The sequence below is a fragment of the Nematostella vectensis genome, chromosome 6 (assembly GCF_932526225.1).
Source record: "Nematostella vectensis chromosome 6, jaNemVect1.1, whole genome shotgun sequence".
Classification (NCBI taxonomy): Eukaryota; Metazoa; Cnidaria; class Anthozoa; order Actiniaria; family Edwardsiidae; genus Nematostella; species Nematostella vectensis.
In genome coordinates, this window is record NC_064039.1 from 6,759,364 (window position 1) to 6,785,721 (window position 26,358).

General features: G+C 42.0%; 3 protein-coding genes across 4 annotated transcripts; all 3 read right to left on the reverse strand.

The window, feature by feature from the left end:
• Positions 1-232: 232 nt before the first annotated feature.
• Positions 233-2,478, reverse strand: LOC5515089 (ras-like GTP-binding protein YPT1). The gene is made up of 2 exons (XM_032384628.2): positions 2,262-2,478; positions 233-660 (listed from the first exon to the last, which is right to left on the reverse strand). Exons 1-2 carry the CDS (start codon positions 2,476-2,478, stop codon positions 233-235), a joined length of 645 nt encoding a protein of 214 aa, XP_032240519.1.
• Positions 2,479-3,549: 1,071 nt separating this feature from the next.
• On the reverse strand, positions 3,550-4,626 carry LOC5515088 (allatostatin-A receptor). The gene has a single exon (XM_001635141.2). It carries the CDS (start codon positions 4,624-4,626, stop codon positions 3,550-3,552), a length of 1,077 nt encoding a protein of 358 aa, XP_001635191.2.
• A 786-nt stretch (positions 4,627-5,412) lies between these two features.
• Positions 5,413-25,353, reverse strand: LOC5515046 (regulator of G-protein signaling 12). 2 transcript variants are annotated; one of them, XM_048728477.1, is made up of 16 exons: positions 23,143-25,353; positions 22,740-22,761; positions 22,148-22,314; positions 21,829-21,915; positions 16,472-16,618; positions 15,879-16,031; positions 15,105-15,191; positions 14,437-14,545; positions 14,196-14,213; positions 13,450-13,541; positions 13,007-13,189; positions 10,487-10,569; positions 9,937-10,060; positions 9,563-9,644; positions 8,418-8,735; positions 5,413-7,494 (listed from the first exon to the last, which is right to left on the reverse strand). In XM_048728477.1, the coding sequence occupies exons 1-16, from the start codon at positions 24,967-24,969 to the stop codon at positions 6,002-6,004; spliced, it is 4,992 nt and encodes a 1,663-aa protein (XP_048584434.1). In that variant the 5' UTR covers positions 24,970-25,353; the 3' UTR covers positions 5,413-6,001. The 2 variants fall into 2 exon arrangements, with proteins under 2 accessions (XP_048584434.1, XP_048584435.1); XM_048728478.1 differs by lacking the exon at positions 15,105-15,191.
• Positions 25,354-26,358: the final 1,005 nt, after the last annotated feature.

Below are 26,358 nucleotides of genomic sequence, written 5' to 3' on the forward strand. Positions count from 1 at the left end.
GAAAGGCTCCCATTGGATAGGGGTGTTGCATGACCAACACAAAGAACGGCTGTGTGGGATACTACCCTCACCCAAGCCCCCTAAAATAATAGTTATTAAAATATTAGTTTCATGGGCAGCCTTTGACTTTTCAGATAGTCCATATCTGCAGATAATGTAAAAATGCATCCTACACTTCTATGTACTTTCTGACACTACTGTATAGTCAACATTCCATGTAAAACTGAGCATCCTAATTGCAAGAACATTTATTATTTTCTGTACACTCCTCCACTTCTAAGATCTCCCCATTAGCTCCTATAACAAGTCCTTTTCGTCTTGCTTCATTACTGGCTATGTGCTTGGTTAATAACCGTGATAGCACCAGAAATGCTTCCTTGACATTCTTAGCACCTTTAGCACTTGTCTCCACAAAAGGCATGTCGTGAAGAGCAGCCCATTCCTGGGCGGCATCTGGTTGGACTTCCCGGTCTGTATCTAAGTCTATTTTGTTTCCTACAAGGATCATGTGAACCCCCTCTGAGGCATAGGTCTCTACTTCCATTAGCCACTTGTGTAGGTTATTATAAGATTCCCTTTTGGTGATGTCATAAACAATCATGACCCCATGAGCTCCTCTGTAGTAAGACGATGTTATCGTCCTGAATCTTTCTTGTCCAGCTAAAATGTATTAGGAATCATGGTTTTAGCATATATATCAGGCCCGTTGACAGGGGTTTTAGAAGAAAAACTGGCCTGTTAAACTGAAAGTTCCGCACAAATAAAAGAAATTAGAGAAAAACCGTGAACTATGAGGAGATATCTCAGAGAAAATGGTCTTAATTATGGCCTTAATTACTAAACTAACACCCCCCCCCCCAAAAAAAAAAACAACAACAACCCCCCTTCTAAAATTCTGGCCTGCATATGGAAGGACAGACCAGTAGAAACGTGAAGGGAGGGTGGGCTACTTTTTGTCTGCTCTGATATTTTTTTGGGGAGCCTCATGTTTGCACGATTTTTTTTTTCCTTGCGCTGATTTTTTGTCTTTTCGCTCCATCCCCCCCTCCCCCCCCCCCGATATCTAAGCATGTGCTAGATGTACAGGTAATATAAAGGGGAATAGTATGTTAAGGGAAATCCTGTTTTTCCTATAGATTCCTGTTAATTTCTTATATCGTTGGAACATATTTTACATGCCTTTGAATACTTTCTTCAGGATTAAACAAAAGGTCATCGCAAATAGATATTTATGTTCTTAACCAAAACCTTTTTTTTCAGTAATTGATCTCCCAAATATAAACATTTGATGTTGAAATGTTGATTTTTAGTGCCATTAAATAATTAAAATTCGAAATCACAAAAGAAATAATCAGTGCATTACTACTCTCGATAAAGCAGAATAAAGTGCTCAATTTACAGAATATACATGGCATTTCCTGTAGAGGCATAAATAACCCAAAGAAGCCATTTCAGTGCAATCTCACCATCGCACGCGAATTCACTCTTGAACCCATTCAAGTGTCAAAAAGTATATGTATATCATAATATATTTTTTTTGCGCAGTTTTAATTTCGAATTGGTGTTTCCCAACGAAAAAAGACTCTGCTACAACGGTATCTATTTAGAATAAATACAGAATTCTAAATATGTTAACAAAATATTTATCTTTGCACGGGAAAGACAAACAGTTGGAACAATAATTGTTCCACTATAAGCTCAAAACAAAGCTCATACGAGATGTCAAATGACTTCGTCCACTCAAATCAGAGGCGCAGTAGAAAACGGACTTCACAGCATTCGTCAGTTACTTTAAAATAAATACTGAAATCATTCGTGGTAATTGATGATTACGGTTTTCGAGTGAACAGACTATAATCAGCGTCACAAACAGTCCGCAGCTGATCGTGTCCTAGTGTGATTCTTGAAGTTTTAGACGATTAAAAATGCAAAAGACTAATGTCAATATTAAAGCGGAATTGAGATGTTGCCGGTGAGCTTTCAAATCATTTTCCATTTTTTTCCATTCTCAAAAAGACGTCACGATCTTTATTTTGGCGTGGTGTATTTTATAATTGGCGCCTTAGGGACACAATGGATCTTCCCCCGACCACATTGAAATTAAAACGAAATATCGCGATCAAACGTTCGAAACCCAAATTTGAATTATTCGCATGTTGTATTATGTCAGTGAAATTGACGACAGGTTGTAGTTTGCCGATCGAGATGTCTATTACTTGAGTACATAGGTACGGGCTCATATTGCGATCGGGGTTATTTACCTGTGTCCCATATCTGTAGTTTTACTACCTTCCCATCCACTCTCATCGTTTTTATTTTGAAATCGACTCCGATCGTAGTCTGGTAGCTCTCTCTGTGTGAGTCGTCGACGAATCGAAGAAGAAGACAGGATTTTCCGACTCCCGAATCCCCGATCAATAAGATCTTGAACAAGTAATCGTACTGAAACTCGTGGTCGGCTGGCAGATCCGAATCCATGGCCACATTCACTAGTACTCTTGCGTTTTATTTTGTTATGAATTTACTCTTATACGCAACCGCATTGGTGATGTGGGGATAAGTTTTTGTTTTGCTGCGTTGAGCGGCCGGTCATGTCGTGCGAGTCCGTCAACAACATAACACAGCTATCAGGCGATCAGCGAGGGAACGCCGGTACACCACGCACGCGGTATGGGAACTGGGCTCGACAAAAATAACGCGCGCCCGCCATGTTATGAAATATGAATATGAATCGGTTTATGAAAACGCTAGCAGGCATTTCGCTCCTTTTCGCTTTACTAATAACATATTGGTGGTCATACGCGATTGGTATTGTTACGCGTGATTTATTAACCATTTGCGCCCAGTCGGCACGCTTTTTGTATGTCTATTACTCTCCTGTTATCTAATCTCAACAAACAAAAATCTGTTATCCTTTTTCAGTATCCTTTCGGCTCCTTTTGATTCTTTTTATTTCTATTGCTTTAGAATGATCAAAACCACAGTAGGTTGAAGGCTTATTTTGATTTCGCGTTTTCAATTTCCCCAAGCAAAATTAGTGGGTACAATTTTTATTAAAGGCTTTTCCCACTGTGAACGGAATCAGTCATTATGTTGCTGCAAATCAGTATATTCACACAATTGAGGCCGTTTTCCATCTCGTTTCCTGTTTATTTTAGGAGATACGTGATATAGATAAGAAGGAGACCATTATATATCGCGCTGGCAAAACCGATTTATATTTGCATAATCACTTATATATGGATGGAGGGTGGACGGATACTAAAGGCACAGTAGATGTCAAGGCTTGAAATATTGATGTATCTTTGCAAATAATAGATGACAAGAGTATGGTAATCCCTACCATTTTCATTTGATAATCTACTATTGAACATTTAACGCATCTATGTATGTCAACTACCCTTCATATGTCCCTGGAACACCCTTCCTTTATATCTCTGTGTCTGAATGATCGTTACAATCGGTAGCGGGGCCAGTGCTTTAAAAGCGGGAAATACCACCCGGTAAGAAAGCCTGGAACTAGGCTGGTCATGTTCCCGTTGACAGATATCATAGTTTTGTTATTTGCTTGCTCTCGCGCCTGCTTGTCTTGCGGGCGCGTAAGGGAGAAACTCTTCCGTTTTCAATTCTCCCCTGGCATCGACTGCGCAAAATGTCCTTAAATCCTGCTCTGAAGTTCTGACTATAGAAAGGATATATATACGGCACAAGAGCGCACGAGGAGTATCCAAGAAATGTATCCACGTAATGGAACGTCTCTGACGAACAAAAAGAGTGTCCAAGAAAATGTTCGTACGTGCCCCTGCATTCTATCACGAAAACCCAGTACGGGATGCGCGGTACAGCAAATGTCACAAGGACGATAGTCAGCATCCTAACTGCGCTTCTGTTCGCTTTCTCAGAATAGGAGGTCGGTGTTGGGAGTCCATATCGTCCGGGCGTGGTACGGCGCCATAACTTTAAGATTGTTGCCGTGTATAAAGAAACTGCGAGCACGATGGGGACGATTGAGAATACAGTGAATTCCACCCAGACGTAGGCAACGAGTCCGCGCAAATCACCAAACGTCCTGCTCACGTGTATCATACAGAGGCGTATGTCGTCCGTTTCATGAACAAAGCTACCATATGCATAGACACCGCCAAAAATTAGTGTCGTTAACCATGTAATGCCGATCAGAATGTACGCAGACTGGTGCGAGATTCGCCTAAGAGGGAAGTAAACAGCGACGAAGCGATCGATAGCGAGGATCACGAAGCTCTGCGTTGATGATGATACCGTCAAAAATGGTACGGAATTTCTCAAGGCACACACTAGGTCCCCCAGAGTTCCACCAATAGGGAAGCCCACAGTGTTAATTTCAGCAATTTTGCCCGGGATGTTGACTGTGGTTATCAGTAGGTAAGCGACGCTAGTGTTAGCGATGAGAAGATTGCTGACGGTTCGCATTCGCCCGTTAGTATTTTTAGAGACGGATACGATGATCAGTATATTCCCGACCAAGGAAACAACCAGTACCACACACAATGCGAGGGTCTTGGCTACACGAGCAAAAAACGACTCTAAATAAGCTACTTCATAATTCCCCGTGGCGTTCCATCTTCCGTTTTCAGAGCTGCGATTCATTCTTGCTGATTTAGCAACGGCGTTGCTTAACGATGTCGCTTTTTTAAAGCTCGAATGAATAAGCAATTCATATAACAAGGCCAGCGTTTGACCTTCACAAGTTATAAACGAATTCGAATCAATCATTTGCCACATCAGACGGCACGGCTGTATTTCCTAAACTCTCACACTCTCTACAAAACCTTTCGTTTTTGACTTTGAATGCCAATCAACTGGATATACTGTTTGCCTTAGCCATGGCCAAGGAGAAAGAACGAACGAATGGGATTTAGCCTCTCTTATTAACAATAGATACTGTAAATGCTTGTTTTAACGCCCTGGGCCGGGTTCCTAAAAATCAGGTTAACACTAACCCAGAGTTAAATAAGGTTGTTATCCAATCAAATGTCTCGATAACCTATTTTATCCGGGGATAAGCGCTAACCTGCTTTCTAGGAAACGGGCCCTAGGCGCTCGTTTAATGTAATTATTAACGAGGGGCGTTAACTAGAAGCGGAGCGTTTATTGGAAACTAGGCGCTAAACCGGGTATTCACGGTACCTTCATTCAAAGACGAGAGTAGTTTAGAGATCTAAATAACTGAAGACGTCAACAAACTTAGATACTTTGCGTACGATAGCTATGCCTACATGCCCCAGCAAATCCTGGCTAAGCGACTGACTTCAAAATCAAACATGATGGAATCGTTCATTCTCTCTCTGATCGAATGTGAAAATATACATATGGTTAATCAACAATAAATTTTTTTGTCAGTAGAGACCATTATGGAACCAAAAAAAACAATACTATCATTGATAATATTTATTTACAGTTTGATATATACATTAGATTATCATTCTTTTCAGAATGGGTATACATAATTTCTATATTGAATTTATACACCTATATACTAAAAAAAATATAAATATTCATTCGATAATCAAGTTAATGAGAAAATAACAGTATTTAAAATCCGCCAATAGAACTCTAAAAAAATATTTAATATCACTATGTGATTATAAAACTCAAACATAACGAGCTCTGCTCTTAATCCGTCCAAACGCAAACAGTACAATTCAACATATTAACGCCAGGCAAAATCCCAGCAGATTGCAGTGTAACAGCTCCCGATAATAAGGCTTATGGAACAAAGCGGGCAACAAGAACGTTACACCTGCGCAAGCATTGTCGAAAAAAATATACTACGGGTGCCCGTGTGCTTATACTTATTTTGTATTTATGGTTAGCCGAGCGGTACTGCTACGGCAAATTTATACGGTGCTAGCGCTGTTTACACTAGTTAAAAAAAATCTCTAACACTTAAAATTTCCCATGGATTGCAGATTATAGAGGGGCGGTACGTACTGCGCCATTCTCTACCTTGTAGACGCTTTTGTTACACAAACGTGATTCTCAAGTCATCGGTTTCGTAGGTGACATAAGGATCAAGCTTGGACATACTCTTGCCAAGCTCTCCTCTTTCGCCCTCGTGGAGCCTGGAGTTGAGTCTGGTTGTGACGTCATTAATGGAATGTTTCTTGGAGGCGACGGGAGTGGCATCATCTGGGGTGTCGCTCGTTAAGGTGCGGTCGTTGCCGGAAGTGGGTGTGATTGTCTTGTTAATGCTAAGTTCCGGGGTGAGTGAGTCAGCCTGCAGACTCGTCACCCTCCTATGCTGGGCTTTTTCCCCTGTTGATCTCCCAGAGATAAGTGGGGTAGGAGGGGGAAAGTCCGCAACGCCTAAATCAGCACTATCATCGGGAGGGCTTGGGAACTGGGGTAGGGGACTTCCGGTGGTACTGCTTAAGCCCGACGGGGTTGGCGACAGTGCATTCGGCATGGGAGGGTCACCGGTAGATGATTCGGATTCGGATCGGGCCCGGTCCCTCTCGAGCCCTGCAATGACTGACGATTGATCGGTGATTGGTCGGGGTCGGGGTTTCCGGTCCGGCAGAGTAGGCCGGTATCGGGGAGTCTTTGAAGTGCCAGATGGAACATGCACTTCCGCTTGATCTACTTCTACTTCCGGTAAGTAATATGGACCTCGTGAACGAGTCTCCCTCGCAATGCTAGAAATGTCTCGGATTTTGCCAGAACTTCGGTATTTCTCGGAAATACTCTGCACTCCATCCGAAGAAGATTCGTACACATATGGGTCCGTTCGCGACGTCCCAAAACTTGGGGCTGAAAAATTCCGATTTCTGTACTTATTGTGGCTATGAAATTTTGAGGGCACCACTGTACGCTCCCTCCCCTCCTCGGTAGACATCCTGATATTGCCAGTGGACGTGTAGAGCCCACGTATGCTGTTGACAGTCAGTGGTTGGTGATGGTCATATGGCGGCACGATATTCGGATCGCTCTCCGAGTGTATCAGCTGAGGCGACATAAACCCGCGATAGCTAAAACGACCATCGCTCTTGAAGCGAACAGGAGTTACCGCCTCAACCCTGAACAACTTTCCATCGGTCACATCTCGAGGACGAACCACGTGGATCCTGCTATGCTCGCTAACTCGCCGTCGCTCCCAAGGGGAGTAGTTACTAGTGTTCCTTGGCGACGCAGTGCTATGTTGCGCGTCTACCTGGTCCTCGTTTTCGGTGATCGTTGGCGGGTTTTGCTCGGACCTGTTTGTCAGTCGAGACGTCAGCTCGTTAAGGAATTGCCTCTGGTCGGTTGCCATGACAGCAGGTGACGATATGGTCTTGCGCACGACAGGCCGAGAGGGGTTATGACTTGCCACGCCTTCATCTGCCTCAGCGGATGAGATGCCCTCGCCTTTGTTAGGTAGACGGAGGAAGTCTGGAAGCTCGAATGCGTCTCGATTAAGTGAACCCCTTTGGTCATCTAGACGCTTGCCTTGAGCGCGACTGAGCAGGTCTATAAATTCTAAACAACACAAACACAAAGTTACTAATCATATATATATGTAAATAAATTATCATTGAAGATTTTACAATTAAACAGTAAGACAGACGGGACCTTTTTAAAGATAGTCCAAATCCAAAAAGCGTCTGGTCGAACCCAGCAATGGGCTCATTTGCATCGTTTCCATAGGGAAAATAGCTCGCGTCCGAATAATGCTGTCATTTCAAAAACAATAAACGTTACCGCATCTAAAATTATATGGAAAACATCGCAAATTTTTGGTCGTGGAACCAATAAATGACTTAAATGTATCATGCAGAACACAATCCCACGTGCTACTTTCTAACTATCAGAGTAAATTCATTGTTTTTTATCGTACTCTTATCACTCGTAGTCGTAAAAATGACAACACCAGGGGACAAATTAAGACCCGAATTCAACCGAAATCCAGCGGAATCTTAGGTTGCCTTTTGAAAACACAAGTAAAATGATGGAGTCTTGGGTTGCCTTTGGTCCCGTCATGCATCAAACGCCAGTCACACGTGAACTAATTAACATGCTGGCCATGTGTTGGGGCGGTTTGCACACCGGCCTAACTCCGGCCCAACACTTCACCTGCATTGCTGGGCCAGCAATGCGGACAGGCGCTGGCGCAGTTTGCACAGGGCTTGAGACAAAAGAAGGCGTGGGTTTTCGAGGATAACACGTAACGTCTAGGATTGCACGTAAGCCAAACTCTTAAAAATGCCCAAAGCACAGCTCTTTAAGACCGTAGCTATTTTGATGGAGGTAAAATTTTGAAACTTCCGATCAATGACCTTGATGCTCGTCTGAAGACAATTCTTCCCGTCCACAATCACAACCACCCCTCCCCACTCCCCACACTTCCTTAAGTTTGAAGCTTTTTCCCTTTCAAAGTGAGGTACCTCTTACCCCGCACGTACCTTTGACTTCGGTGTTTTTCGGGGGTGGTCCGGATCTGATCACCACAGCTTTCTCATGCTCCATCTCTTTCCGCTTACGGCTGAACAGCCCAGGCCCTCGCAGAAAGCTCTTACCAAAGCTATCCCCTAGCGACTCCTGGCTGCGAAACGGTTTCAATCCGGAAACCCATACACCAGTGTCGTCAAAGTAACCGTCGCCTAGCGACTGCTTTTTCCCCTGCACGATATCATTAAACATGGAGTCGTCCCAGCCGCTGCCCCTCCGACCACTTCGCCGCGGGCCCGTGCTGATAGGGGGTTTCCCGGTGACGCGTGTATCTATCAATAACACCATATCGAATATTCAATTTGTGCAGAGCTTTACAGACCTAAATTTACCTTTCTGTACTACTACTCGGAAAATAAATATATTATCTTTGAAGAATAAATTGTCCATATTTTTGTCATGAAGCAAAAATCTGAATCATGAGCGCAAAAAATAAACGCGTTTGAATGTCGCCTTCTCAAGACCTCAAAAACTAAACAAGCTCCAATCTGTCGGGGATTAAGAGTTTATTAGTTTTACGTGACGCAAGATAGCGCGGGGGAAATTACGTATGTTATTTTACGTGACGCAAGATAGCGTGAGGGAAATTACGTATATTATTTTTAGGTGTTATTGTCCTATCTTATCTGGAAATTAAGTAGTGATTTAATCTTGATAACGTGAATAGCACGATGAATCGTAGTAAGAAATGAATGTAAACTATTTAGTAAATATCCGTTTGTGGGTAGATGAAAGAAAGCGCTGTATTATCCATTGATTGTAAGGGCGTAAAATTGGGGTATAAATAGGGAGAACATTGTTTACTATTTGATTGGATTGGATTAAATTGATTGTAAAACGTTGATCGTTGAGAGTTGTATTGATTGTATGTAGCATGAAGTGCTAGTAAACGCAAACGCAAAAAAGTATCGAAGGAAATTGATTGCACGGGGAAACGAATTTCCACGACACAATCCGTAGTCTGAGACTAAATTATTCCGTAAAGTGCCTATAAGAACAACACATCTAATAAATAAATCCTTAGGGACATTATGGTGCACGCAAGTGCACCTGTGCTAGACTGCATCGAGTCCAAATCCTAGAGCAAGTAAATTCTCACCTTCTTTCATTTCCGCGATGACGTCTTGGTGTTCTATCGACGCCACGGGAACACCGCTGTCCAGTGGGACCTTACAATCAGCCTGTAACAGACATGAGACATAAATTTGATTGACGTTAATGGATTAATGGTTTCCGCCGAGGGCACGTTAACTCCACACGATTGAAGCTTAGCACGCAACCCCCAACCCCCTTCTCCTCCTCCCTTTCCCATCAATTATTAGTTTGTTTTGATTAGAAAATTCTCTAAATTGCAGAAAGCTGTAAGAAAAAATCGAAACCAAAAGGGATAAGGCATAAACGCAAATCCTTCGGTCAGCCTCAGTATATGACTCCCATATTTGGGAATTGTCATGGAGCGTAAGGCGAGGTTACCACATGCAAGATGACGTCATTATAGTCAATCTTGTTCCGCTTCAGAATTGGTTCGAAGCAACTGCGCACGTTCTGTTCTGGTCTGGCTTTGATACCAAGGATTTGTCCGCCTGGCAGCTCTAACCTGTTAAGATGGAGAATAAAATGTCACACTCACAGTGTCCTTAGGACCCCTAATTTAGGAAAATTCGACAGCAAGTAGTACGTGACAAAAAAACGTTTATGCTTATCGCTTCTAAAAAGTGTCGATAAAAAAAAAACAATTATTTTTCATAGTTCCAATAAAGGAAAGATAAGTCTAGAACGTATTTCTATAATAGCGAACAATGAATGTATTCTTCGTAGCACACACGACCCGCTATAGACCCTGAAACTTGGTCTGGGGAAAGACGTCTGAAATATGACTGAGACAGAGTCCATTTCAGAGTGCATTTCACGTCTCTGTCTCTTTGAGTTTTCTATTGTTTTCTATCGTCGCCGTTCTATACAAGTAAGTACTTTTGTGGCCACTATCTCCTTGCTGTTGTCTTGTTTAAGATCCCTGACTGACCTGAAAAGAGACCTGTGCTCCAGGGTCACCTCTTGGTTGCTGAGATGTGACATGTCTATGTCTAGGTCTTTGGGCTGAGCAGGCTAAAATAATAATTAAATTATTAAAAACAACCAACGCAACTTGTTATCACAAAACCGCGCCAACGTGCCACCAAGCTACGTTAATGACCAATAACGTGTACCCCTTAATGCCTAGTGCACACTAGCAACATAACGACATGGGCGCGCGCACTCTTATCTTCGACAAAACAACATGGACATAACGACATAAGAGAAAAAACATGTTTTTTCAATCATCAACAAAAGGATTGATTGATTGATTAATTGAATGATTGATTGATTTTGATGTAATTTTTTTTTCAAACAATGCTATGCTAGTTTTCGTGCTAAAAATGGCTACAGGTTTGTCAGTTTTTTTAAAAACTGCTACGTGCTACCCTCTCTAAATAAAGTTGATCTATATCTATCTTACAATGATTTACAATCCACACACACATTAAACATAACAAATACCTTGCTACTTGCGCCGAGATAGACCCCCATAGCGGCTAGATCCACACACACATAAAACATATCAAATACCTTGTTACTTGCGCCGAGATAGACCCCCATAGCGGCTAGATCCACACACACATAAAACATAACAAATACCTTGTTACTTGCGCCGAGATAGACCCCCATAGCGGCTAGATCCACACACACACATAAAACATAACAAATACCTTGCTACTTGCGCCGAGATAGACCCCCATAGCGGCTAGATCCACACACACATAAAACATAACATATACCTTGTTACTTGCGCCGAGATAGACCCCCATAGCGGCTAGATCCACACACACATAAAACATATCAAATACCTTGTTACTTGCGCCGAGATAGACCCCCATAGCGGCTAGATCCACACACACATTAAACATAACAAATACCTTGTTACTTGCGCCGAGATAGACCCCCATAGCGGCTAGATCCACACACACATAAAACATATCAAATACCTTGTTACTTGCGCCGAGATAGACCCCCATAGCGGCTAGATCCACACACACATAAAACATATCAAATACCTTGCTACTTGCGCCGAGATAGACCCCCATAGCGGCTAGATCCACACACACATTAAACATAACAGATACCTTGTTACTTGCGCCGAGATAGACCCCCATAGCGGCTAGATCCACACACACATTAAACATATCAAATACCTTGCTACTTGCGCCGAGATAGACCCCCATAGCGGCTAGATCCACACACACATTAAATATAACAAATACCTTGTTACTTGCGCCGAGATAGACCCCCATAGCGGCTAGATCCACACACACATAAAACATAACAAATACCTTGTTACTTGCGCCGAGATAGACCCCCATAGCGGCTAGATCCACACACACATTAAACATAACAAATACCTTGTTACTTGCGCCGAGATAGACCCCCATAGCGGCTAGATCCACACACACATAAAACATAACAAATACCTTGCTACTTGCGCCGAGATAGACCCCCATAGCGGCTAGATCCACACACACACATAAAACATAACAAATACCTTGCTACTTGCGCCGAGATAGACTCCCATAGCGGCTAGATCCACACACACATTAAACATAACAAATACCTTGTTACTTGCGCCGAGATAGACCCCCATAGCGGCTAGATCCACACACACATAAAACATATAAAATACCTTGCTACTTGCGCCGAGATAGACTCCCATAGCGGCTAGATCCACACACACATTAAACATAACAAATACCTTGTTACTTGCGCCGAGATAGACCCCCATAGCGGCTAGATCCACACACACATAAAACATATCAAATACCTTGTTACTTGCGCCGAGATAGACCCCCATAGCTGCTAGATCCACACACACATAAAACATAACAAATACCTTGCTACTTACGCCGAGATAGACCCCCATAGCGGCTAGATCCACACACACATAAAACATAACAAATACCTTGCTACTTGCGCCGAGATAGACCCCCATAGCGGCTAGATCCACACACACATTAAACATAACAAATACCTTGCTACTTGCGCCGAGATAGACCCCCATAGCGGCTAGATCCACACACACATAAAACATAACAAATACCTTGCTACTTGCGCCGAGATAGACCCCCATAGCGGCTAGATCCACACACACATAAAACATAACAAATACCTTGTTACTTGCGCCGAGATAGACCCCCATAGCGGCTAGATCCACACACACATAAAACATATCAAATACCTTGTTACTTGCGCCGAGATAGACCCCCATAGCGGCTAGATCCACACACACAAAAAACATAACAAATACCTTGTTACTTGCGCCGAGATAGACCCCCATAGCGGCTAGATCCACACACACATTAAACATATCAAATACCTTGCTACTTGCGCCGAGATAGACCCCCATAGCGGCTAGATCCACACATACATAAAACATAACAAATACCTTGTTACTTGCGCCGAGATAGACCCCCATAGCGGCTAGATCCACACACACATTAAACATATCAAATACCTTGTTACTTGCGCCGAGATAGACCCCCATAGCGGCTAGCGACATGTGGCGGCGCTCACACAAGCGCGTCAATGCCTCAGCTAGCGTCTGCCCATGTCTGGCAGACACTATTGTTGACGACTGGTCCGGCAGCACAATACGACAGAAGTGCATCGAGTCGTTCTCTTTCTTTCCCTCTAATGACTGGAAATACAAAATGCATTTAAAAGTGTGTGTCAGCCGCATTTCGTCATTCAAGCTAAATATCAAGTGCGAGAAAGCATCCATTTCCATCGGCTGATTTGGGGAAGCTTATGAATGAATCTTTTGAATTTCGTACTTCATTTATTCCTAGTTTTTAAATACTTCAAGTACGGAGGGATATTAATACAGCATGATAACTTATTTCGCTAAAGAAAAGAACAATTCCGTGAGAGCCGTGTGCTATTTAATTACATGTATACCTCTGTCGACCGGCTCATATTTTGTCCGGAGTCAGAAAGTGATGATATTGAGCTCCTAGCACTGCTAGGCTGGCTGTCAAACGGCCGAGAACCTGAAATAAACAGCAAACATGAAGTAATTAATTCCCCGTCACACCGGTGCAAAAGGACTTGGTCAATAGCAGAGAACTTTCTCAAAGTGTGTGCATGTTTGCTTGACATGGCAACCTTTGAAAATACTCTGAATCTCATTTTGGTCAAAGAAAAATAGAAAAATAAATAGCCAACTTTGCTGCTTTAAAGCAGGTGCAATTTAGAGTGGTTTAGCGTGCCCCACTTGTGAGACTTACATTTGGTACTATTGTACTTTATGTACCTCATGTCACCACCATGTCCAACTTTGCGATTGGTTGCGATCGTTCGGGCAATTTAGCTGCAATCATATGCGATTGTATGGAAACTCACCCTGCGATTGTGTGTGATTGAGTGATCGATTTACATATTTTTCATGGTAAAAGGTGTTACATGTTGTATCCAGCAAATCGTGTGATTATATGGAAACAGCAGCTCTGAGATCAGTTACGATCATACAGACAAATTAGCTGCGATCGTGTGCGATCTTTTCGTTATGTTTGGCTGAGTGCATGAAGTGACAAAATGCAACCAAACAAGTGAAGCTGCAGACTGGTATAAAGTCTAATATTATTGTTACAAGTCCAGACAACAGATACAGCACATGCATAGTAAAGGAAATCCTATACACTTACCTTTCCTTGCATACTTTCCTGCAAGAAATAAAAAAAAAATATTGCTTGAGATGGAACTTTTACTTCTCTATGCTCTACAATAAAAAGTAGGAATCAAAAACCCCAAAACGGCATTCTTCTCATTTTCAATTCCACTCATGCCAAAATGCTGTATTTTCGTTGTTATCAGAGTTGGTTGCTTGAGAGAGTGGTCACTCATACTGCTTCGCCAGCAATGGAATTGAAATCCTTCTCTCCCTACCTTTCCAAGGCAGAAGAGCCCTCATCTTCTCCCCTGGTGTTTTGCTCTCCTCCATTGAGCTGGAGCTCTTTTTACTGCTGCTCCGTCTTCCCAAGCCTCTACCAGAGTGCTAGTACACACAAGAGAGGGATCATATAATAAAACAATCCTGTTATATCAGCGGCGTAGCCAGGATTTTTAACAGGAGGGGGCCCAAAAGGTTCTTTCAAGGCATATTCTCCTGTGTTTTAGATAATGTCTCATACATTTACTGTATTTTTGGCTGCTTGGCCACTCCCCTGGCTACGCCCCTGCATATGAAATGGATTTGGTGATCAACATAATTTTTGTGGACAGAATCATTCTTTGTACTTGGTTTTGCTAGCTCAGCTTCTTTTAGATGCAAGAACATCGTTTCAAACATACACCATTTCAAACATACACCAACTTCTCCTAATCTATCCTTTAGAAAAGGTATAAGTTTGATAATGACAGCCTTATGTTTTATCTGAAAAAAATATTTGTTTTTTAAATTTATGTATTTTATTCCTTAAGTTTTATACACTGTGGTTTATACCCACTGGTTTATCTGTAAAATAAGTTGATGCAAGATGATGTATCTAGGGTTATTCTTTTTGTAATCATTTAAGTTAATTGAATAGTTAAGGTTTAACAGTTCTTTACAGTACCTTTGCTTCAAGACTGAAGCTGCTCCGACTACTACCACTGGAGTACTCAGATATAGACTCTTCTGATGATGGAGTGAAATTGAATATCTGTGCAGTATTACAACAGTTACAGTATGCTGACTATGTTATCCCATTTTCTTCACAGGACTGACTCTGATAGTGTGGTTAGGTAAGAAAAGAAAGATCTTATTTTATAGCAGGTTAGTTACATATATTACCTATGTATTAACATTATTTTTTTGGGCAACAGTACTTTTTGCACAATTAAACTGCATAAAATAGAAACTTTGTGTGTCGTACCCCACAGTGTTTAATGAGTATCAAATAAATTTTCAAAAGCATACAAAAATATTTATGTTTACATTACTTCTGAACACTAAAATTTCTTTTTATGAGCTTGCATTAAAAAAATATTTTTTAACCTAACTAATTTCTTTATTAGAAACAGTGTAATTCTTTTATATTTTTTTAAAAATAACTCATTTTCTTTATAATTTTATTTCTATCATCATTTTACATACTTAGCCAAGAAGCCAAAATAAACAAAGAAAACAAGGTGGATGTGAGCTCCCTTTACAACTTACACCTATGAAAAATGATTGGATATGATTTTTTTTTTTAAATAACTCATGTTTTTTTTTATTGTTTTATTTCTTATCATCATTTTACATACTTAGCCAAGAGAACAAAAAACAAAAAAAGGATATGAATATGAATGGATATGAATATCTACTGCAGATCCCACCACTATGACCTATTCCTAAGTCAACATACCTTTTTTGTGAATCTGAACTTTTTCACTTTCTCCTCTGGTTCTGGTTCCTCGTAAGGCAGGGCCACGCCCTCTGCCTCACACATCAGACATTGACGGTAAAGGTCTGACTTCAGGAATCTTGGGTAACTGTCAAACTTCATCAGTGTGTAGACCTATAATCATAAATTACAGTAACAAAGTATTGATTATTTCACAGATGATTGTTGGCTCTTCTGTCTAGTTGTTATCACCACAAGAACTCGATTTTGACATTTTCCTGACTTACCAGAGTTCAAATGCAAATGTAAATACAAATGCAAATTATTAAGAAAGCATGAACAATGCTGTGTTAAAGGCTATAAAAAATAGTCTACAGCATAGCTGTCAGCTCATTCGCATTAGGCAGGTGTCACAAGATTTTGGACCTCATCACAAGCCTAATTTTTGTGAGAATGTCCATATATTCTCTGTATCCACCCGCATTGGCTCTCTTCATTTTTTTTTTTTTTTCATATGTTAACTGTATTTTACCCGATTTCTTCCAAGTTGGGTTGATAGCTATGCTACAGTCTTATATCCAAAAATAATAGTACAATGACTGGAGATAACCAACCTGTTGCTGTGGCACTCTGTACATGTGATTTGTGGGATTCAATAGATGTTCCTCAGCAACTTTAACAGCTGAGCTATCAATATTCACTGGCATCAGTGCATTCGGACTGAGGTGGGTTTCAAAGATTGTAGAAGCTGCAGACTTTAACTGTTCAGAGCAAAAGAGTAAGTATTGTGCATTATGCAATAGAGATAACAAGCTATATATTATTATTCACAGACTTTTGAGATATAAATATATTTGTATCATACACATGTGCAAAAAAACAGAGAAAAGAGGCATCTGTTAGCAGACTTGATTGCCTAAAATGACTTCAGAGCAAGAAATGCAAGAGTTGTCTCCCATACAAATTTTTTTATTACATAAAAAGAAGCTTTCTGGTTACTATTTTCAACAAAAGTGGAAGCCAAACACAAAAATGTATTATTAGCCTAATACTGTATTGTGTAATGTGGAACATTTGCTAAAAATGACAGGGCAAAGTATTCTGGTGATTTGGCTCCTTTTCAATATGTGGATTTGTTTCTGTTGTAGTTTTACTTCCGGTTAATTAGCATATCTTTCGCACATGCGCACCCGGATTGAGTTCCTCGTGTAGTCCGCCATGTTTTGTATTGTGTTAATAAAATAGGTGAATAAAAAGCCTTCAAGTCAACTTATTACATGGTGTCAGAAGCAAACTGAAGGAAAATCACTCTCAAACATACCAGGTCGGTATTTTACGAGAAATCTAGCAAGTTTACACAAGGAAAATGGCCGAACTCACTGGACTCACTAGCCCTCGTATGGACTGGAATGCAACCGATCTTCAACAAGCGCTAAAAAAGTTCAAGGCAACCGTCGAATTGTACTTTTCTGGCCCGCTTAAGTCCAAATCGGAGGAAGAAAAGGTCAGTTATCTGTTGATATGGACGGGAGAAGAAGGAATTGAATTAGTTTCTACGTGGTCGCTAACCTCAGACGAGAAGAAAAAGCTGTCAACTTACTGGGAGAAGTTTGAAGAATACGTCGCCCCCAAGAGCAATTTTCGCTTAGCACGATTTAAACTACGCACTCTGAAGCAAAAGGACGATGAACCAGTGGATTCATTTATAAAGAAAGTAAGATTGCTAGCCAGCGAATGCAGGTATGATAATGCCAACGAACACATTATTGACGCTCTAATTTTCGGGTCTCGCCGCCCACGTGTCCAGGCTAAACTCCTCGAGTTAGACAAAACTCTAACGCTCGCTAAGGCAATAGACATAGCCAGGACTGAGGAAGCCACTTCGGCTCAGTTACAAGATATTAGAGGCACAAACACTATACCTGTACACGCAACAACCCACAAAAGCCCTTCTTCACATCCCAAGACACACTCACATGAAAATAAACAAATACAAACTTGTGGGAACTGTGGCACTAGCCATAATGTGACACAAAAATCCCTGTGCCCCGCAAACGGAACAAAATGCAGCAACTGTGGGAAACCAAACCACTGGGCCAAGGTTTGCCGTTCCACCAAACCCCAAGGTCCCACCCCGAGGGGAAGAGGCAGACGGGGAAACCGGAACAAATCAAAGCAACAGATAAACACCCTCAGCAATGAGAATGCTAGCACTGCACCTGAGCCCCTAGATTCCCCACAGTTATATTTTCACTCTCTGACCATTGATAGTATGTCTCGACAGATCACTCAAGCGCTCGTCAACATACAGGTTAACTCGAGTAACGGGACACTACCACTATTATGCAAGATTGACACTGGTGCTGAAGGAAATGTGATCCCATTAAGCAACTACAAGCACATCTATCCAGAGTCACTCTGCGACATAGACGGCAAGCCCCTCAGCTTAGCCCCATCAGATACAAGGATAACAGCATATGGAGGCCATGAAGTACAACACTACGGTACCTGCAACCTCACTTTACTACATAACGGTCAGTCCAGCCCCCATGAATTTCATGTTGTAAACACGACAGGACCTACAATCCTAGGACTACCCACATGTACTGCAATGAAGCTTGTAACCCTTAACCACAGTCTAAGCAAAGACCAGGCTGAGCCAGCCGAAATACGACCAGCTCAAGTACCCAAGGATGACCCTGAGGCAAAGGCAGCTCTACTAAGACAGTATGCTGACTGCTTCGAAGGCATCGGATGCTTCAGCGGAGAGTTCCATATCACACTTGACCCTACAGTACCCGCTGTGGTTCACCCGCCACGACGAGTCCCTGAAGCACTTCAGGAGCCTCTGCGCAAGGAGTTGGAATCCCTCGTACAGCAAGGAATCATCACCAAGGTTGATGAACCCACTGACTGGGTCAACTCGCTAGTCTGTTCCACAAAGCGGAATGGCTCCATACGACTCTGCCTTGATCCAAAGGACCTCAACTGCGCCATCAAACGTCCACATCATCGTACACCCACTCTTGATGAAGTCTTATCAAAGCTAAGTGGATCCGAGTACTTCTCCATAGTTGACGCCCGCAGCGGTTATTGGAACATAAAGCTTGACCAGGAAAGCTCACTCTATACAACATTCAACTCTCCCCATGGAAGATTCAGATTCCTACGACTACCCTTTGGTCTGATTTGTGCTCAGGACATCTTCCAAAAGAAGGTCGATGAAACCTTTGGTGACTTACCTGGGGTGACAGGCATCACAGACGACATAGTTGTTTACGGACGCAACCGTAAGGAGCATGACAATAACCTGAAAGCAGTAATGGAGCATGCCCGTGAAACTGGTCTGAAATTCAATGCTGACAAATGCAAAATTGCCAGCAAGGAACTTGTCTTCTTCGGACACACCCTAAGTGCAGATGGTCTGAAACTTGACCCTGCTAAGGTTGAAGCCATCAACAACATGGATCCTTCAACGAGCCTCACAGATCTCCAAGTCTTCCTAGGTATGACGCAATACCTTAGCCGTTTCATACCCAACCTCGCTTCAACAGCAGCGGTCCTCTGGGACTTGACAAGGAAAAGTAGTCAATTCCAGTGGTGCCCAGAACACCAGAAAGCCGTAGATGACATCAAGAAACTCATCACATCGCCAGCCTCGCTGCAGTATTTCGACAGCACCAAGCCTGTCGTAATCCAGGTGGATGCATCTCAACGTGGCCTCGGCGCGACACTCATCCAAGATAAAGGCCCTGTGGAGTACAGAAGTAAGCTACTCACTGAAACCGAGAGGAGGTACTCCAACATAGAAAGGGAAATGCTTGCAGTCGTCCATGGTCTCGAGAAATTCCACTACTACGCTTATGGACGCCACGTCCAGGTCCACACGGACCACAAGCCACTGGAGGCAATATTCAAAAAGCATCTGGCCAGCGCGCCACCCCGCATTGCCAGGATGATGCTGCGGATACAAAAATACGACATCGACATTCGATATGTCCCAGGGAAGGACATACCCCTGGCCGACGCCCTCTCACGACTTAACCCAAGTCCCGGTGACACTATCGCTGGACTTGATGTCTCTATACATGAGCTACACTTGCACCTCAATGCTAGCCCTACTAGGATAACGCAGATCCAAGAGGAGACGAGGAAGGACACAACACTTCACTCACTTCGTGCCGTCATCGCCCAAGGTTGGCCAAACAAAAGAGCTGAATGCCCTGAGTTACTACACCCATACTGGAACTATCGTGACGAACTTACTGTCGCCGATGGATTGGTCCTGAAGGGTACCCGAATTGTAATTCCAAAGACCCTGCAACCAGATGTTCTACAGCAGCTACACTATGCACACCAGGGTGCGGAAAAATGCAAGCTCAGAGCCAAGGGATCAGTCTTTTGGGCGAACATCAATGCCGACATCGACAACATGGTCAAGAGTTGTGCTCCCTGTCAGCATAATCAGTCCATGAACACTAAAGAACCGCTAATGCCTCATGATGTTCCACCAAGGCCCTGGCACACCCTAGCATCTGACTTGTTCTCCTGGAACGGTTCACCATACTTACTACTCTCTGATTACTACAGTAAGTTCCCAATTGTGCGCAAGCTAACTAACATCCAATCATCTACTGTCATCGCTCACCTCAAAGGGATATTTGAGGAACATGGCATACCAGACAAACTTGTCACAGGACATGACACCCAGTTTACGTCTGCTCTATTCAAGGTTTTCAGCAGCACCTATGGATTTATTCATACAACTACAAGCCCATACTACAAGGAGGCTAATGGCTTCATAGAGAGAAATGTGCAAACTGTCAAGGATCTCCTTCAAAAGTGCAAGGAATCAGGGCAAGACCCACATCTAGCCATGCTGTGCCTGAGAACAACCCCTTTGGGTCACACCCTGCCATCACCAGCAGAGTTGCTAAATTCCAGAATATATCAGTCTAACCTGCCAGCTACTTCCAGGCATGCACTACTGAACAAACCTGACTATGATGCCAATGTCAAGCTGCAAGCCAGACAAGACCGACAGAAATCATATTACGACAGGACTTCCAAGTGTCTACAGCCTGTCTACCCTCAGGACGCTGTCAGAGTCTTCAACCCCCTCAACTCCAAATGGGAGCCAGGAATAGTTCGAGCCGCTGCGCCAACCCCACGCTCGCACATTGTGGACATGGCCAATGGCAGTACTCTCACCAGAAACCGCAGACACATTCGTCCCACAGGTGAAAAACTAAGCTTGAATAATACCTCAGCTACTGATGACTACGAGCCTGTAGCAGAACCAGCACCTAACGGCAACCAACCCCCAACAGAGCCAAGGACGTCTACACCTGGTACCCCTGCGAAGTCCACACCTACCCAAAGTGGTCCACCATTACGCAGATCAACACGGACAGTGAAGCCCCCAGACAGACTGAACTTGTAGCATTTGCTACACAAACATTAGATATTGAACTATGTTATTATTAGTACTGCAAAGTTCTTTATTTTTTTTTTTACACCCCTAATTGGACACTACCAGTCACATTTGTACTCATGTAATTTTTCAGCTTTTCAGCTTAGAGAAGGGGATGTTGTAGTTTTACTTCCGGTTAATTAGCATATCTTTCGCACATGCGCACCCGGATTGAGTTCCTCGTGTAGTCCGCCATGTTTTGTATTGTGTTAATAAAATAGGTGAATAAAAAGCCTTCAAGTCAACTTATTACAGTTTCATAGCATTTTGTTTTGAATGTTTTGTAGGCTATAAAGCCATATGCAAAACAGTAAAAAAAAAAAAGAATAAAAAATGTAGCAAACTTGGTCCATCCTAAACTAATACCAGCAACCATCCTACAGCATATTCTACAAATTTTTGAAATGTTATATGGGATAGTTATACTCTCTTAAAAATGATGAATGTTGAAATATTATTAAAAACAAAATGAAAAAAAAAACAGCATTGGGACTCCACCTTCTTTGGGTCAGATATTGATCTGAACTCCTCACACGCAATCCAGAATACAATGTTCTCTTCACTAAATTCTTTTTTCAGAAATTCCTGGAAAAAAAAGGAAAATTAAAATATATATAAAAGGAAAGAAAAGCTAAAAACCATTGTGAAATTTGTCACCTGTGCACATTCACACAACAAAAAAACTTCACATAAAAATAAACACATGTGGAAAAACTTAATACACAACATTCATTTAGGCTGATAAGACACAGCCATTGGAAAAGAGCAGTGAGAAAGGACTTATTTTTAATTAAAAAAACATTCAAAACAAACATACTTCAAAGCAGTGCAGGCCAGCTTGATCATCCATAAGCTTATCAAATCCCAGCGCCCATCGAGAGACACGGCCCTCAACTGTTTCATTAGACATGCTATTAACACTATGAAGACTTTGAGTGCTTGAGGTCCTACTTGGGCTTAAATGATCCATAGGCTTGCCAGGGCCTGCAACCAGGAAAAAAGAAACAATGACACTCAGATACATAGACAGGATTTGCTGAGGGGAGGTGCAGCCAAAGATATCATACAGAAAAAGCATCAAATTGAAATGATCCACTTTTTGCCTAACACACCATGAGCAGTTACTAGATTTCAGGATTCCAGGAAGAGGATGTCAGGAAGTGTCCTCATGTCATAAAAGTACTTATTGATATGATAGATACCTTTTAATTGATGCAAAAAAAAATTCTAAGAACATTCTATTGCCAATTATAATTTTTATTCACAAACCCCAAAATCCATATTAACAATACAATCTTCAAAATATATGTCACTCATTATGTTAGATGTCAAAAAAAATTATTACTTTAGGCTTCCACAAAATAAAAACATACTTGTGTAGATAAAAATCATACCCAAGACTATCTTACCATTTCCAGCATGATCCAAGGACTAAAAGAAAAAAAGAAAAAAGAATATTTCTAATTGTAAAAACACAATTATATATTTCAACAACAGTGTGTGTCTTCTAACTAAACAATATTGTGTAAGAAAGCTTGTACATCTGTTACAAAAATAGTTTAAGTGCTAATCTAAAGCTACCACAATCTAGTTAATAATTGATATGCAGTGTATTAGGAAGTAAAATGTACAAGTACAGAAATTGATGTAAATCTCAAGCTCATCTGTTGCTTTGTATTATATATATAAGGAAAGGCCGTAGGAAGCCACATACTGTAAAAAATATCCTATTGTATATAAAGCAGAAAACTGTTCATACAGTAGGTCATAAAGTACATGTCACAGCATGATATATTAAAAATATTTGCTCACCTCAACTGATAAGCAATTTTCCAATTCCATAATGTCAAATGTTTTATCATAGGCATCCTTGTGACTCATTTCTGACTGGTAACTGTGACTTGAGCTCTGTGACATTAGTGAGTCACCTAGACTTTCGGGGGATGATGTGGTTGACACCACATGGCCGTTTGTATTACACGCAAGCACATCAATAGCAGGAGTGCTAACTTTAGCTTGCTGTGAGCTTGTAACAGCTCTCTTGTAATTATCCTTCTCAATTAGCTTTCCATCATTGGAATTTTCTTTAAGGTTGTCATAGGAACTTCCATAAGATTCTTTCCTAGACAGCAATGGTGAAACTCTTTGGATCTGGACCGATCTTCGTCGGAATGGTTCATCATACAATGCAGGATCTGACATTGACCGCTCATGAATAAAAGAGTCTTCAATGCTGTCAGATATCTTTACCCTAATATTAGGCTTTGATCTTGACACATTCTTGTTAACTGCTATGGCATTTAAATTACCATCAAAACTACAGGTATACTGGTCACCACAAGAAGATTTACTTTTTACTGACTGGTCAACAGAATAGGGAGCAGAGGGGATAGATCTCGAACGAGGTCTCATCTCATCCAAGTATGGCTCTGAAGCTGCCCTTTCCTTGAATAAACCAGATATTGCATTAAGAATAGGCAAAGCTGTGTTTTGGAATTCCCTACATAAACTATCGCCAGATCCTTCCGTACACTTGACATGAAATTTCTCAGCAGTAGTTTTATGCACCTCATGAGGAACAAGGTCACTGTCTACTGAGAATACATGACATGAGCAGTTTACCGTGCTCTGTGAATCCACCATCCCTTTGCTACTATGCCAGCTGCTGGGCCTATTAGCATCAGCAGATTTGCGCGTCACAATGCCAAATACTTTATTATCATCGGAACAGAGGCCCGTAAATGCTAGTGAGCGGACTGGATATGTAACGACAATGTTGCCACTACTGTCAACTAATAAAACACCGACAACTGACACTTCCAGCACGAACATTAAGTGAACCTTTTGCTGGGCTCGAAGACGGCGAACACAACCTCTAATAGCGTTTAAACTTGCATTTTGAAGACTTGAATTCGAAGGGAGCTCGATGGAGCCCAGATATCCAACAACAGCTTTGTAATCGGGTTCCGTTCGGGTATCAGTGCACATATCAGGGGCACTTTTAGTAGGAGTGAGAGCCGGATACAACTCGCGGTTTAGTTTGGTAGGTGTTATCTCAGCTTCACTGGATCTCCTTGAATTGTTGTCAAAGAAATGTTGTTCAGAGAAAACACTATCTGATGGGCTATCTATAAAAACGTTTTCATTAAAACTCGCTTTCAGTTCCTCGTCGCTGGCAATGTCGTCTTCGCTGATGCTCGTAACACCATCGGTAGTGCTAGACAAACTGCGACGAATTGCTACTGGTGTGTTCACAAGTAACTGGCCGGATCTCAATTCCTCGACCACTTTATCGACTCGGTTTATTATTGCATTATTCACTGCAACATCGTCGGCGGTTTCATGGCTTTGTAAGGCTGCGGTTGCTGGTTTTGTTTCAGCCACCACACGATTTCGCACTCCGAGGTTGACTCGTCCGTCTGGCGAGCGGGCTATCAGCTTTACGACTTGCTCATGTGGATGTCTTTCAACAGAACTCCCATTCACGTACAATATTTGATCTCCAGGCTTAAGTCCGGCCTTGTGAGCAGGGCTGCTCGCAAGAATACAGCTCAAAACACACGGCCCTTGGCTTGAAAGGGTGAATCCATATCCCCCCGAAGCCCTATGTAATTCTACGTTCCTTATTGAAGCTGACATGGCAAACGATTAACAAATTAAGACTTCCATAGTTTTCATTACATATCGCTGTTCAACCGTTTCTTTTTGCTTGAATAAACGGCGATCTTGACACAAGAACAGAATTGGTGATTCGAGAGCATGTCGCACAATCAGCTAGATTCGAATGAGTGCGAAAATATCCACACCAGATGATCGAACTCTCACTCGCAAAGGAGATGACAGATAATCCAAACAATCTCACTGTCATTCTCATCAGAAAATAAACTCAGCGATGATCCTTGCAGCTTGGTAATCCAGCACACGATGCAAAGCCATGAAATCAACAAATAAAAATAATGGCAGCAAATTTACTCTCAGTGGCGCCTGTGTGTAATAAACCTGTGAATCCCAACGAACGTTAGAGGATCACGTGACCCATAAGCGTGCGCCTATTGGCGGAGCGCTGGTAAGGTATGGTAAGTAGCAACAGAAGCAAAAGAGCCATCGTGTTGCGATAAGTGATGTGTGTAGATAGGGCCCTCTTGGGGGAGATCAGAGGGAAACGCACGGAACGGGCAAATTCTAAAGATAGTAAGGCGCTTCCGGCTACATATGGGCATGTAGTGCATCAAAATAACCCTTGATACGCTCTAAAGAGGGCGCATTTTTATGGTCTCTGTCAAATACAGTTTAAAAAAAACCTAATACAACGAAGAAGGGAAAGGCGTTAGTTTTTCAGTAACCTATTCTACTAAACTGCTAGCAGGTTTTCCTGAGAAGTTATATTCGAAAAACCTTTTTCTGGATGTCAGGCTTCCTGTGGTGCGCATATATGTGACGCGTTGCGTAACCCGTCAATCGGACATAGTTACTCCTAAAAGGGGGCTATCCACGTCCACGCTGAGCGCCAAATGTTGTTTTCTTTTCTTCACTCCATTAAATTTATAATAAATATTTCGAATGCTCTTTTATTGAACCAAAATTACACTTGTATCACAATGGGAGACTCCCACTAAGAAGTCTTGTGAGTTGTGACTTTTGGGTGCTAAACTAGCGCGCGCACAGGGTTTTCAGCAGTTCAGGACAAAATAATATTACAAAAAACAACTTATTTACGGTAAACGAATCATCCATAATGTTTCTTTGTCATAAAAGGTTTTTTATTAAAAAATTTTATCTCTTCGTCCCTCCCTTTTGGCATTCATTTTGGCTTGAATTAGCAGAGGCAGATCTAGCTTTTCTCTGAAGGGGGTTTGGCTCAGTGACAAAGGGGGGAGTGGAAAATTATTTGTTGTTATATATGGCTTTCTGGCAGCCCAAAGAGGGGGGTTAAACCCCCTAAACCCTCCCCCTAGATCCGCTACTGATTAGCCAGTCAAAAAGTCACGTGAATCTGATTGTAAATCGGCGATTTTAATTAAACTATAG